The following is a 13,751-nucleotide window of genomic DNA, read 5'->3' on the forward strand; positions in this document are numbered from 1 at the left end:
GTACAGCAATTTACTTCTGGAAGTATGAATGCCATGTCCCATGTCAGCCCAGTGCTCCCAATTCCAGATTGAATTTCCCACAAGATGAAGGTGCCTTCTCCACTAGATGGCAGAGGGACCTTGTGTTTTGTGTGCCATTCTCTGGTTAACAGTCTTTTGTTTCCTTCCTTTGTCCAGGTACCTCCAACATCTGCTAAACAGCATGGAGTCAACCTGAACACCATGTCGACTCCTTTTCAGCAAGGGAGTGGCTATGGGCAGCATGGCTATGGGGCAGGTATGCTTACCACTGTGCTTTTCACATGCATATCTGCAGAGCTGTTTGCTCACTGTAACACCTTGTCTTGTACACACTGGCAGGCTATGATGACTTAACACAGGGAACAGCAGCTGGAGATTACAGCAAAGGAGGTTACAGTGGGTCATCTCAAGCACAAAACAAATCTGCTGGCACTGGACCTGGGAAAGGTAACATGAAACATGAGGTTGCTCGAGTGGGATTTAGTAGGGCCAACTACCAGTGCTGTGCAGTCAACACAGCAGCCAGCTCTAAACAGGGTCATGATCCAAGCTGTTTGTCCATCTCACATATACAAAATGCTTTTTTAATGGCCCAAGTGTTCCTTCTAAACATCATGGCTGAACTTTGCATAAGGATTTGTGTGGCTGATGTGCAGCTTTGTCCACAATTATGCATGGGAGAAATGGTAAGCTGTTTCCTCTGCTGAAGTTTTCTTTGCTGAAGAATATAGCGATCCTGCAACAGTGCTGTGTTTTTGAAGCCTAAGCAGTTGGATGCTGTTGCTGAAATTGTCCTCTGCCAAATGAAGACTAAATTGGATTTCTTGGTAGTCACTTGAGGTAGCCGTGTGTTAGGGTTGAACAGGGCAATTCACACATCTCTGGGCTGTTTGGCTTCTGTCTGTACACCCTGTAAGTCATCACTTTCTTTTGTGCCTGAAAATGTTTCCTTTGTGACTGTAAAGGCTGAAGAATTTATATAGCTCATATGAAAGCTTTATTCTGCTCATGCTGGTTAGACCTGAGAAGTGTATACTTAGCTGCTTAGCACTAACTAGTTCATCCTTGGACTTCAGAAAGTACCAAGCATTTGCTGTGTGTTTGAAATGCTGTCTTCAGCCAAGAGCTGATCATGCTCTCGCTCTCATCTGTAGAGGAGCAATCCAAAAAGGAGCAATGTCCTCGGAAGGGAACAACCATAAAGCAATGCACACCCTCTGAGCCCAGTCCTCTGATTCACTGGCCAAAGGAACAGCTAGTTTTATTCTGAGCCGAGTGAAATTATTAGAGACAGTCTTTATAAGACTGAATACGTGGCTGGTTTGAAAATCACCTTGCTGGTGAGTGTTCCTGAGCCTGATATGGCACCAGACTGTCTAGATGGAAGGCAGCCTGAATCAGTGATATTAATTTTCTCTGGGCAGAGGAACATTGCAGACCTCACCCTTCTGCAGGATGTAAAAGGACAAGGGTTCAAATGTGTAGCAGATGCTGAATCTCATTGCTCAGTGCAATCCTAGGGGAAAGCTGTCTTTTTGTGAGCTCAAATGAGTGTTTGATGCAGCAAACTGCTGCCTGGTGAAATGCATTTGAATCCAAGTGGTAACCACTGGGTTGTGAATGTGGGTGATTTATTCCAGTTGACTGTTTTCCTGCTTTGCAATGGGAGCGAGGAACCGAACCATTTCTTCTGTTCCCATGTGCAGTGCTGTGGGTCTGACAGCATGGAGAACCCCACCGGGTGGGCCAGCAGCAGCAGGGTGTGGGGTGCAGTGGTTGCAGACAAAGGTGCATCCACTGAGGCTGTCAGAGGTGCTGGGAGCAAAGCATGGGGCTCATGCTAGGTGATGGTTGACTTTCCCATTGTTGGTGGCTGTTTTTTGTTTTCCAGGTGTTTCTGTGACCTCAAGTAACACGGGTGTGCCTGATATCAGTGGCTCAGTCTATAACAAGACTCAGGTGAGCAATGCTGGACTCTCCTCCCCTGTGCTCTTGAGGCCTGACCGATGGATCTCCTTGTGGAAGAGGCTGGGGTCATTCCCAAGCCACTTGGTTCTCAGGGTCAACAGGCTGTGGCATTTCTTATGGTGGCTGTTTGCTGTTGGAGAGGAGTCTCACTCTCTGTCCCACTGCTCCTATGCTGTTGGCATAGGAGTGGGCACTCTACACTGCCCATGCTGCCCCACATGTGCTGTGTCCTGGTTGCAAATGGAGTGTGATGGCACTAATGTTTTTGGGCAAAATATCCTTCAAAGCAAGTGAGTCAAGAGGCTGGGTTGAGCTTTGGTCAGGGGAAAAAAATCTTATTGCAAGTGGTTCTTCTGCTTTTGTAATTTCAGCCTGAGACCCCATAATGTGTGAAGGACTGATTTCAGGAATCTGCTGCCATCCCATGTCCCACTGAATAAAAAGAGGTCAGGGAAAAAAGGAGCATAGTAGCTGTGGAAATAAAAATGAAATGTTGGAGTCATTAGTTCAGAAGAATGGATGACAAAAGGAGCTGAAGCTCATCTGCTGAAGTGCTTGCAGGTGTAGCTTGGCTTGCTCTGTGGGGGTTGATGAAAGTTTCAGGTGATGTGTTTGGGCCACTCTTGTTCGTTTGGTCACCATGGGGCTGCTCACACCAGTCTCTGATGCTGTCCCCCTCGCCTCCTGTGCAGACATTTGACAAACAGGGATTCCATGCTGGCACACCACCTTCTTTTAGCCTACCCTCTGCTCTCGGATCAACTGGGCTGAACCCTGGTGCTGCCCCAGGTTATGCTCCAGCCCCGTTTCTCCATATCCTCCCTGCACATCAGCAGCCTCATTCCCAGATGCTGCATCACCACCTTCAGCAAGATGGGCAGGTGAGTCAGCCCCTTCATCATCTTCAGTGTGCCTGAGGGCAGATTCCTAGCAAGGGCTTGGGGGTTTTTGCTTCCTTCTGGTTTTTGCTTTGCTCATTGGGAAAGGGCCTTGACAGCAATTGTAGACTGACAGACTCAGTACTGTTGGCCAGCTTGGGGAGGGGATCTCATGATGTTCAACAAGGGGAAATGCCAAGTCCTGCCCCTGGGGAGAAACAACCCCATGCACCAGTATATGCTGGGGGCCAAAGCAGCTTGGCAGAATAGGCCCTGGGCATCATGGTGGACACCAAGTTAACCATGAGCCAGCACTATGCCCTTGCTGCAAAGGCATTCTGGGCTGCATTAGCAGGAGTGCTGCCAGAAGGTTAAGGGAGGTGATCCTTCCCCTCTGCTCAGCGCTGGTGAGTCCCATGTCCAGTTCTGGGCTCCCCAGTACAACAGTACAAGACGGGCCACAAGGATGATGAAAGGACTGGGTCATCTCTTATCCATAAAGGCTGAGAGAGCTGGGACTGTTCCTCCTGGAGAGGAGAAGGCTCAGGGGAGATCTCATTATATATATATATATATATATATATGTACCTGAAGGGAAGGTGCAAAGAAGATGGAGCCAGGCTCTTTTCAGTGGTTTCCAGTGACAGGACCAGAGGCAATGGGTACAGGCTGAAACACAGGAGGTTCCTTCTGAACATCAGGAAACCTTTTTTTCATTGGGATGGTTACCAAGCACTGGCACAGGTTGCCCAGGAAGGTTGTGGAGTCTCCATCCTTGGAGCTGTCTGGACATAGGTCTGAACAACCCTGCTTGAGCAGAAGGATTGGGCAAGAAACCTTGAGAGGTCCCTGCCAGCCTCAGCCAGGCTGTGATTCTGTGAAGAGGCCATCCTGATGTGGGGCATGGAGAGATGGGCTGTGAGGTGTGAAGCCCAGGCAAGTGTTGATGTCCCCTGGCTGTGGCAGAAGAGCAAGATGTGAACACTTGTACTGTAATTCTGGCAGGGAAATCATCCCCTTGCAGGTTGCATGTTGATTCCAATTTCTGATTTGGTTTTACCAGCCCATGTGTTTCCTTACTATAAATGTTCCCCCAAAAAACGTTCTGCCTTGGAATCAAGAAACAGGAAATTACTTCTGTTTCTTAATGTGTGTCGTCTTTGGCTGGTGTACTGCTTCTGTTCACCTTGGGAGAGTTCCTTTGTTGTCCCCAGTCCTGCTCCTCTTCTTCCTTGTCATTAAACCTGAGTGGGAGGTAGTGGAATGGTGGTCCTTGCTCTTCTGTTTGGTTTCTCTGTGACTGTCCTGGATTGCAGGATGTAGAGATGTTGCAGAGCAGAAACAGATCCGTCCGGGGGGGAGCATCACTGTGTTGGTGGAAGCTCCTCTGCTGATGTATGGACAGGCTTGTCTTCCTAGTAGTGTTGGTGCTCATGTCTCTTTTCTTTCTAGGATGGATCTGGCCAACGCAATCAACCCAGCACCATGCAGCAAAAGTCTCAGGCTACCAAAACCTATGGTACTTCTCCATATTGGACAAACTAAATCCAAAACTGGGGAGGGGGGAGAGAATAAAAGGAGAGGAGGCAAAAAAAAAAAAAAAAAGAGAAAAATAAAAAGCTAACCCCCATTCCTAGAATTATTAGGAGAAATTACTGCTCAGCCAAACATCTGTAGGGGAGAACTGCAGCCAGGCAGCCATTCTCAGTGTGACTTGCCTGCTTCCTCTTGAAGTTGCTGTTGTATGTAATATATTTATATATGTATTTGTAAATGCAATAGAGGCTAAATGTGGTTTTCTGCATCTTGCAGCCTGTTTTATTTTCTTTGTAGGGAAACTTGTTATGAATTTCCCATCTGCATCAGATCATCCTTCCTTGGTTTTTTAAGCTTTATAACTCTGTCAAAAGACAAACTGTGCCTTTTTTTTTTGAGCTGGAGCCCATTTATTTAATGCAGTTCTAAATTCAGGCAAATAAGACCTGCTTCCCCCCCCCAAAAAAAAAAAAAAGTAATCAAGATGTGTCCTGTTTATTTGATTTCTGCCCTCAGTCCCCAGTATAGCTGTTACTTGAAAGAGATAAAAAAGGGGCTGGGGGAAGGGAAAAAAAAATTTTGTGGGTCCTTCCTCTTTCTTTCATCTCCTCATTCCTTCCTGCTGTGGAAGATGAACTCTTGTGGGCAGTTTGTTCACTGTGGCCCTGAGCTGCACTCTCACCTTTTTATTTTTCACTTTTTTTAATAATAAAGGCCTTTTTTTGTTTGTTGGGGGAGGGGGTGGTTGTGTGTTTTGGTATTGGGTTGGGGTTTTTTTGTTTCTCTAGCAAGAGACTTTGGATGGCTCAGTGGGTCCTGCAACTTCCTTTCTATCATTAGAGGCAAAAACTATGTAGCGGTTTCTTAAATTAAAGTATAAGCTGTGTCTTGTACCTCTTTTTGCCTTGAGCCACCCTGCCCAGAAAAGACACAGCTACTTGATGGAAACTTCACCTGTCCCTCCCCACTTTTTTCTAAAACAATACCCTGGAGGCAACTCCTGGTCTTTCTTGTCCTACACCAGTGCAGTGAATGTTTTAGGAGTTTTATTTCTTTTTGACTCTCCCTCCAACTAATAAATTTTTGAATGTATCACTAGTGTTTGCATTTTCAAAGGCCTCAAGCAGTTTTGCTTTTACAGCCTGTCCCTTTCTACCTCCTCCTGCTGGGAAGGTAAGAGCAAGAGATGGGTATGCTGGGGATGCTGAATACTGTGACAAAAGTGAGCACACCTTGGTACTGAAAGCTCATAGGCAGCTGCATTGGGTTGGGATCCTGGGCAGCACCCTGACTTCTGCCACAAGCATCATGTTCTGCATTTGCTGTGCTCTGTCTGAGGCCCTGTGGAACAGCTGGGAATGTTAAGGAGGGAGCACAGCAACATTATCCTTCCTTGCTTTGCCCATGAATTCCAGGGACTCCATCAGGAGGAAGGTCTGTGGTGAGGTTCAATAAAGTGAAGTGCTCGGTCCTGCACTGGGAATACAACAATCTGTTTCTGCAGGCTGGAGACTTACTGCCTCCCTTCCCTCCCCTCCCCTGGCAAGCCTAAACAGGATGTTTTCCCCTTAACGTCAGCTCCAACAGGGCTCTTCTGTGGGAATTTTCTCTTTAAGTCTCTGTTCCACAGTGATGGTAGAACCAAGGTTGCTCTGCTGCACTTGGCCATCAAGGAAATGGAGAAAATAAAACCCCAACCACTGCACAAGGGGCAGCCAGGTTTGTCCAGTGCAGAGCAGCGTGGAATGTTGGTCCTGGTTTTGGTACAACACCTGCTAGATCAAGATGCTACTGTCAGCTCAAGGCAGGCAGGAGCTACAAGCAGGCCTTATCCCAGTCAGAAGGCCCAGACAGCACCATCTCATTCCCCAAAATGGAGACTCCTCTAGGAAGTCAGTTCTGCAATGCCATAACCACTCCTCTAGCATGGTTGTGAAACAGAAATATTCAGGCCCCAAACACATTTGACTCGGCCGTTGCTGTGCTGCAAAAAATGTTGTATAGCAAATACAACACCTGTACACGTGTCCTACTAATTTCAGCACTGCAAAAACAGATACTTCTCCACTCTTGAGCCTGGAGGGAACAGCATGGGCCAGGCAGGGCAAGCACCCTGAAGGGGTGGTTGGCAGTGATTACCTCAATTCCTCTGCCGATTTTCTACATGAGGTCAAAGCACCTTGCCCCAGAAAACTGGCCACCAGCAGCACCCCAACCCCATGCCAGCACCACCATTACTCCAAGTCCTTGCATCCTGCTGCAGTCATATGATACCATTAACAGTCTTCTCCCTGGTCTCCTCTTTGCTGACTTAAGATGAATAAATAAATATAACAGCAAAGCTCATGGCTTTTTGCCAAAGTGCTTCTCCAAATCAGTTTGTTCTTTAAGGTATAGACAGCTGTCAAACAGCAGCTTTAGTTTTCCAATAATCTTGTAGATTATTTATGTACATGTATAGGTATTGATACTGGAGCACCACTGAATTTGTGAACAGCTGTTATTCAAAGCTTTAAGTAACCCATGCAAATAGACTAACTCAATTAACAGGGAAGTAACAGTACTGGCATATTTTCATTTCACATTTTTATTAATAGATGTGCAGAAAATACAAAACATTACTGAAGAGGAAGACAACACAAAAATGCATCAGTTAATTGTTTCTGGTAAATTATACTGAAGAAAAAAAGGAAACCATCTGGGATTTCAGCTAAGAAAACTACTAAGAAATGTAGTGTACCCTGCTGGTTTCAGAATTGTTGAAAACTGTATTTGAAAGGGCAGGTAGTTGCTAATGTAAACACTAATATTGGCTGAGATGAGAAAAAGGTTAAGAAAAAAACAGAATACAATGATCAGGTAAACATTTTTCCACAATTTCTTAAATAGGTAAAAAAAGCTCAAAAAAAAACCCAAACACCAAAACAAACCCAAAACCCAAACATAATACCCTCATTTCAGTTTATATCTCAAAAAATGAAACCAGCAAGTCAACAAGCAATGACACTGAACAGGACAGTGGGGAAGAGAAATTAGTTTGGTTATGGTCAGAGCTCTCAAAATAGATTGCTTTTTGTCTTTAAAAAGGTTAACATGAGATAATGCATCTTACAACACCAAGCTTGAAAATACAACTCACTGGAGAGCATACAGTGAACAGTGAAGACAGTCAAAAATACAAGGGAAATCCTGAAAGCTGCAGTATCATTTCAAACCGTCAGCACAGCCAGTGTTGCCATACTCTGTTCCTTCATGCCCCCAACAGCCCCTCAAAGCTGGAGGCTGATGTTCCTGGCCCAGTGTGGCCTTGAGACCAGTCTTGCATCGAGTGCCAGAAGCCTATTTGCCAACACCAGCATCACTCTCCCAGGGCTGGTGTGAAGCTGGGAGCTGAGGGGGGAGGGGGGGGGGGGGGGGGGGGGGCGCTGCTGGCTCCAAAAAGCACCAGGGGCTGTTAGTCCTTGATGGAAGGATGACCTGAAGGAGCCCTTGTGGGACACTTGAGGAGGGTTCCAGCTGCCTCCCCAGGTAAAAAGCAAGCAGGAGAGCAGACCATCACAGAACACACTGGGGACAAGGTATTACCACTTGGGCTGCCTTCATTCTGCTGAGGACACACTAGCACAAGCTGGGGCAGAGGGACAGGGACTGTCCTTGCTGCAGCAAACCCCAGCCAAGCAACATTCTGATAACTTCAAACAGAGCCCCACAGGCCTTCCCCTCCTCTCCCTCCAGGCAATACACTTTAAACTTGCTCACTCTCATCTTGCTCCTTGCTTCCCACCAAGCTGATCACAGAACAAAGTTTACTCCCACCAAAGTACCTCTTGAGGGACTGCAGCTGGTGATGTATCATTAAAACCACCAAGCTATATCAAATGCCTGAGCCTGCAGTTCTTATCAGGGTGACTGCCTCTTGTGAGAACAGAGGGTCTCACCCAAGCAGGGCCAGCACCTCTGATCTGCTCCTGGGGCTGCCAGGGCTCAGCACAGAAGGGCAGGGCTGGCTGCCAATCCATGTGAAAGGTGAATTCAGGGCACTGCACTACAGCTGAACAAGAGCACACTGCAATGGGGTGAGGGTGCTGAGGGCCCTAAGCTCTGCCAAGAGCTCCCAAAATAATACAGGAGGCTGAGCTCAGGGCACCAGCTGAAGCATACTCCTAAATAGGCTGTCAAACCCTGATTGCTGGCTTTCTTTTTCAGCCTGAAAGCACTGTGTACCCTTCTCTTTGTGGGGCTGCACACATCCACCTGTGCCCCAGCCAGCCAGGCAGGAGAGAGCCCAGCACACATCCATCTCTCTGCCCTATGTCCCAGAAGCCACTGCAGGCACAGGAACAGCCTGGCTGCCCCAGGGAGCTTTATCTTCTGCCAACCCCACAGAGCTACAGCAGAGCTGCATTTACCAGCAGGTGGCCTACATAAGCAACAGAAAGAAGGCTCAGGCCAGCACTGGACTTGGGCTGCAGGAAGCAAGGGCTACTAGCAAGCACTGGAGAAGGAGACTCTCCCACTGCCAAAAAGAAGTTCAGGATGAATGCTGGCCCACTGGGCAGTGGGATACACTTCTGTTTTCCTCCCTCAGTAGAGGGGCAGCTGACAGCAGATCCCAGAAGAATAGCTAAATGAAACTTTTTCAACCCAAACCTAGTCTGAAAAAAATAATGCAACCCAGGGCTCAGTTGTACAGATGTGAAGTGTTAAGTGTTTATTTTAGGGTTCATATCACAAGCCTTTTTCAGAGACAAAGCTGATTGTGCCCTCTGGGGATCCAGGGGCCAGCTATTTCCTAATTTGATCAGGCTAAACAGATTCCTGTACCTTTCAGTAACATCCCATCAAGCTCAACACACAGTAGCTTTACACTTTCCACCCCACACCTTATAAAGGAAAAGCCACCACCACAAGGCTAAACAAATGTACACACGCTATTATTATAAATGGAGCAGCTAAACCCTGGCAATTTGCTTTGTGTGGATTTTTTTCTTCCCAGTAAATGCAGTACTTGAGCTCCTGAAAATTCGTCTTCCAGTGGGTTTGTTCCAGCTTTAAATACATTAAATATCTCAATGCAAGACTGTATTTAATTCAAGAATCTAAACACAAGCAAACCTGTTTCACTGTGAGCATTTTGTAGAAGTGAAAAAGGGAATTTCTTTTAAAAAAAGAAATCATAATACAGTGATGAAAGGATGAAAGGGTTAAGAATGCAAGAATTCAGACATTCTGTGGAGGGTCTCTAAGAGGTCCATAAAAAAGGAGCAAACAGATCCATACAACAGGAGACAGCAGGAGACAGGTTTTTTTATCCCCCCCCACCCCCCCCCCATCACTACGTTTTTGCTGGACTCCTGCTAGGTTACCACTGCTCCCTTCTGGCCTGAGTTGACAGGGCAGTACAGGGGCATAGAGGGAGCAGGTCACGACTCCTCATTGCCAGAATCATCATCATCGTAACAGTCGGCATCCTCTTCCTCCTCGTCTTCGTCATCAATGTCATCATCATACAAGTCGTCATAAAGCAAATCTGAACTGTTGTCATTGGAAGGCACTTTAGTTTTGATGCAGTACTCTGCCAGTGTAGTGGGGACCTTCACGCCATCCTTCTCTGCCTCAGCTTTGGTAGCCAAAACCTGTTTCCTGTGGGGAGGAGGACACAGCAACATGAGCAAGGCCATGTACTGGCAGCAGTGTGACTCAACTCCCCACCTTCCAACCACCCCCTGCCCAGCCCTCCTGGCAGCTCAGTCAGAAGAGCTAATGTTTGGCTGAAGCACCACAAGCATCACTAGAAACAGATTTAGTTCCTGCAGCCCCAGGCTTGGGAGCACTCCAAGGGTGTTTGCAGCACACACACTCTCAGCAACATATGAAATCAATTATTCTACCAGACTCTGTATTAGAGATCTGCCAGAACTCAAAGCAAATTCCATTACATTTTTTACAGAAGGGGTAGTCACAGATTTCCTAAGATGACTTAGGAAATGCCATCCAGAGATGCTATCCACAGCCACTCTCTACCCCAACATGCTCAAAACTCTAATTCCCACAAGCATTTGTCAGCTCTGAGCTCCCACTGGAGGGTAAGAGCATGTGGCTGCACTCTGAGATGCAGCTGTAACCCCAACACTGACCAAGGATAGCAGGAAACAAGTGTTTCCCTTTGCTCCAGGATGGGCTCTGGTTGGTGCCTCTCAGCAGTACTTGAGCTGTGAACTGTTGCTGCCTCCCAGAAGGGAGAGGAGCAGATGGCAGCCTGTTCCTTTACTCCCACCCACGTGCTCAGTCTGCCATACTCTGTTTATGGAGTACATCCAGCTGAAGCCAATGCAGCTGGAGGGGACTAAAATAACCTCCCAGCAAGGCTCTTTGCACAGCCCAGGACAGTGACTGACTGCCCTGCGTAGCTCCAACCAGGGGTATATCCAGCTAGCAGTCAAGGTATACCTGGTCTTGCCCCAGGCAAGCGTGACAGCAGTCCCACTGTAATATGGGCTGCCCATTTTCACTCCACAGCAATCTTGGCTCAAGTTTACATCATCTCCCTACAGCACCTGATGAACCATGAATTTCTCAGAAAAGGGTAGTCATGACTAAACAATGCTTCCAGCTAATCAAACCCAGCTGTGCAAGCACTTGCCAAATCCTACTGATATTCCTTCAAATTGGAGGGACAAGATTATGATTCATGAGTGAATTAAGCACAGAACTAGTAGCATGAAGGCAGTTTGAATCACATCTCAAGCAATGCAAGCAATCCTCAAAGGTACACAGGGACTTAGACTAGAATTCACTAGCAGCTAATAGGTTTTGCAGAGTATCGTGCCAGATTAGTCTGAAAAAGAACAATACAAAGACACAAGTTTGCACCATTTCTGTCCAGAAGAATGAACTTGGAATAAGGCTGTAAAATTCATTTTGAAAGGAGCAACCACAGTGAAAAGCTGGTTTCAGCAAATTCTGAAATCAGCCTATTTCATAGGATTCAAAGCGGGAAGCCAGTAGCACAGCATCACACAGAGCAAAGTTTACCTTATGATTTCAGCATACTCCTTGTCTTTTCCTTTACTGTCCCTCCATTTCCTGAACATGACTGATGCATCCACGTTGGCAGGAGAGAATGTGTTGGGCTCATTAAGCAAAGAGATTACACTCAGTAAGATAGTCCTGAAACAGGTAATCACAACAGCAAAGTCAGAGCTAACGCATTCATGGATTCTGGATGCTGACAACTTCTTTAGGTGATGCATCAGAAACATGTTTAAAGTCAAAACTTATGAATAATTAAGGATATCTAAGTGTAGTGGGTTGATGTTGGCTGGATGCCAGGCACCCACCAAAGCTGCTCTCACTCCCCTCTGCAACTGTACAAGGGAGAAAAAATATAATGAAGGGTTCATGGGTTGAGATAAAGGCAGGGAGAGATCACTCACCAAATACCATCACGGGCAAAACAGACTTGAATTGGGGATATTAATTGAATTTATTACTAACAAAATGAGAGCAGGATAATGAGAAGTAAAATAAGACCTTAAAAAAACACCTTTCCTCCATCCCACCCTCCTTCCCAGCTCTACCTCCTCCCCCCAGCAGCACAGGGAGATGGGAGTGGGGGTTATGGTCAGTTCACCCATTGTTTCTTCCACTGCTCAGGGACAGGAGTCCTTCCCCTGTTCCAACGCGGAGTCCCTCCCACAGGAGACAGTCCTCTACAAACTTCTCCAACATGAGTCCATCCCACAGACAGTTCTCCAGCTCCAGTGTGGGTCCCTTTCCATGGGGTGCCATCATTCAGGCACTGCTTGCTCCAGTGTGGCTCCCCCATGGGATCACAAGTCCTACCAGGAAACTTGCTCCAACATGGGCTCCTTTCTCTCCATGGGTTTGCAGGTCCCTACCAGTAACCTGCTCCAGCACACGCCTCCCACAGGTTCACAGTTCCCTCTCAGGCATCCCTCCGCTCCAGCATGGGGTCCTCTGTGGTGGAGGGGGACAGCTGCTTCATCATGGTCTTCACCACGGGCTGCAGGGGATTCTCGGCTCTGGTGCCTGGACCACCTCCTGCCCCTCTTCTCCACTGACCTTGGTGTCTGCAGAGCTGTTCCTCTGATGTTCTCACCCCGCTCTGGCTGCAATTACAACTGCGTAGTCACTTTTTTTTCTTTCTTCTTAAATATGTTATCACAGAGGCATTACCATCATTCCTGATTGGCCCAGCTTTGGCCAGCAGTGGGTCCATTCTGGAGCCGGCTGGTGTTGCTCTGCTGGACATGGGGGAAGCTTCTGGCAGCTTCTCACAGTGGTCATCCCTGTAGCCCCCCTGCTGTCAAAACCTGGCCATGCAAACCCAATACACTAAGGACTGATGCCGTTGGGGTTTTGCCTTTTTCTTTTCTGTTTTCTATATTCTTCACACATATATTTGTAGGTGTGTAGTCTATTGTATTAGTGACTAGATTTCCCAGTACTTTTCTATGGCCTTTCCCTAGGCAGAAAGACAAAACAAATTCCAGAGCTCCAAGCCCCGGGATGTACAAGGCCCCAATGCTATCTTGGTTCTTTCTGGGAACCAAGGTTGAGAACAACTCTTTGAGATACAGTTCATGGACTAAGTACAACTAGTGCTGAAGGAGGGACTCATGAGAAGGGGCTTAACCTGGGGGGAAATTGCATCACCACTTGTCCTCCTAATTGGTGCTTTTTATCAATTATGCTAATTTCCTATAAAAATGTACTCACCCCTATGGGGGGTGGGCTTTTGTGGACATCTTTCCATAACTGCCTCTGGAAGCCTTCAAATAAAGATCCCCTTTTATACTACCTCCTTACTAAAATTATCTTGAGTTTCATTTCCAGGTTGGGAAAAAGGCAACAGGACAATAGCTGAAGTAAGAGCAAATACTTATGAACTTCAGACCTTGGTGATCAGCATAGGGAAGATAACACAATACAAACCTCAAAGACCTAATCTGATGACAGACTATCATGTCTGTACACATTTGTGACAGGGCAGCAGGTAAAGCTTGCATCAGACCAGAATTCAGTTAATCCATACCACCCATAGATAGTGCAGGGTTGGAAACCTGCTTAGTGAGCCTGTTCTTCATGACATTCAGCCTCACAGCAGAAAGCCAGGCTCTTTGCTTATCCTGACTGATACAACCCAAAGCCATCAGATGAGGCTGCATTGCCTTCCCTACCCCACAGTGTATTAAGAGGTTGGAGCTGTGGCCAGGTGTCCCTTCTCCTCAGCCTGTGTGCCAAGACTGCTGTAGCAGTACTTGAAAAATATCTGCACTGTCTTCCTCTTGCTGTACTCAACACTCAGGCAAACCGACAAGGGCC

The 13,751-nt window shown here is 46.9% G+C and overlaps 2 protein-coding genes across 2 annotated transcripts in view; one reads left to right on the plus strand and one right to left on the minus strand.

Annotated features, from left to right (window-relative positions):
* The window catches only part of LOC129133639 (ubiquitin-associated protein 2-like), a 178,071-nt gene extending 173,400 nt beyond the window's left edge, over nt 1-4,671 (plus strand). The window contains exons 23-27 of the mRNA XM_077193162.1: nt 178-277; nt 361-468; nt 1,913-1,980; nt 2,682-2,870; nt 4,320-4,671. Of these exons, the coding sequence (XP_077049277.1) occupies nt 178-277; nt 361-468; nt 1,913-1,980; nt 2,682-2,870; nt 4,320-4,412 (558 nt within the window). The 3' untranslated portion in view covers nt 4,413-4,671. The remainder of the gene's footprint in view (nt 1-177; nt 278-360; nt 469-1,912; nt 1,981-2,681; nt 2,871-4,319) is intronic.
* Nucleotides 4,672-9,084: 4,413 nt separating this feature from the next.
* Nucleotides 9,085-13,751, minus strand: part of LOC129133638 (ubiquitin-conjugating enzyme E2 R2) — a 74,668-nt gene continuing 70,001 nt past the window's right edge. Inside the window, exons 4-5 of the mRNA XM_054653268.2 lie at nt 11,439-11,573; nt 9,085-10,046 (exon numbers count right to left, since the gene is read on the minus strand). Of these exons, the coding sequence (XP_054509243.1) occupies nt 9,827-10,046; nt 11,439-11,573 (355 nt within the window). The 3' untranslated portion in view covers nt 9,085-9,826. The remainder of the gene's footprint in view (nt 10,047-11,438; nt 11,574-13,751) is intronic.

Source organism: Agelaius phoeniceus, chromosome W (assembly GCF_051311805.1).
Source record: "Agelaius phoeniceus isolate bAgePho1 chromosome W, bAgePho1.hap1, whole genome shotgun sequence".
NCBI lineage: Eukaryota > Metazoa > Chordata > Aves > Passeriformes > Icteridae > Agelaius > Agelaius phoeniceus.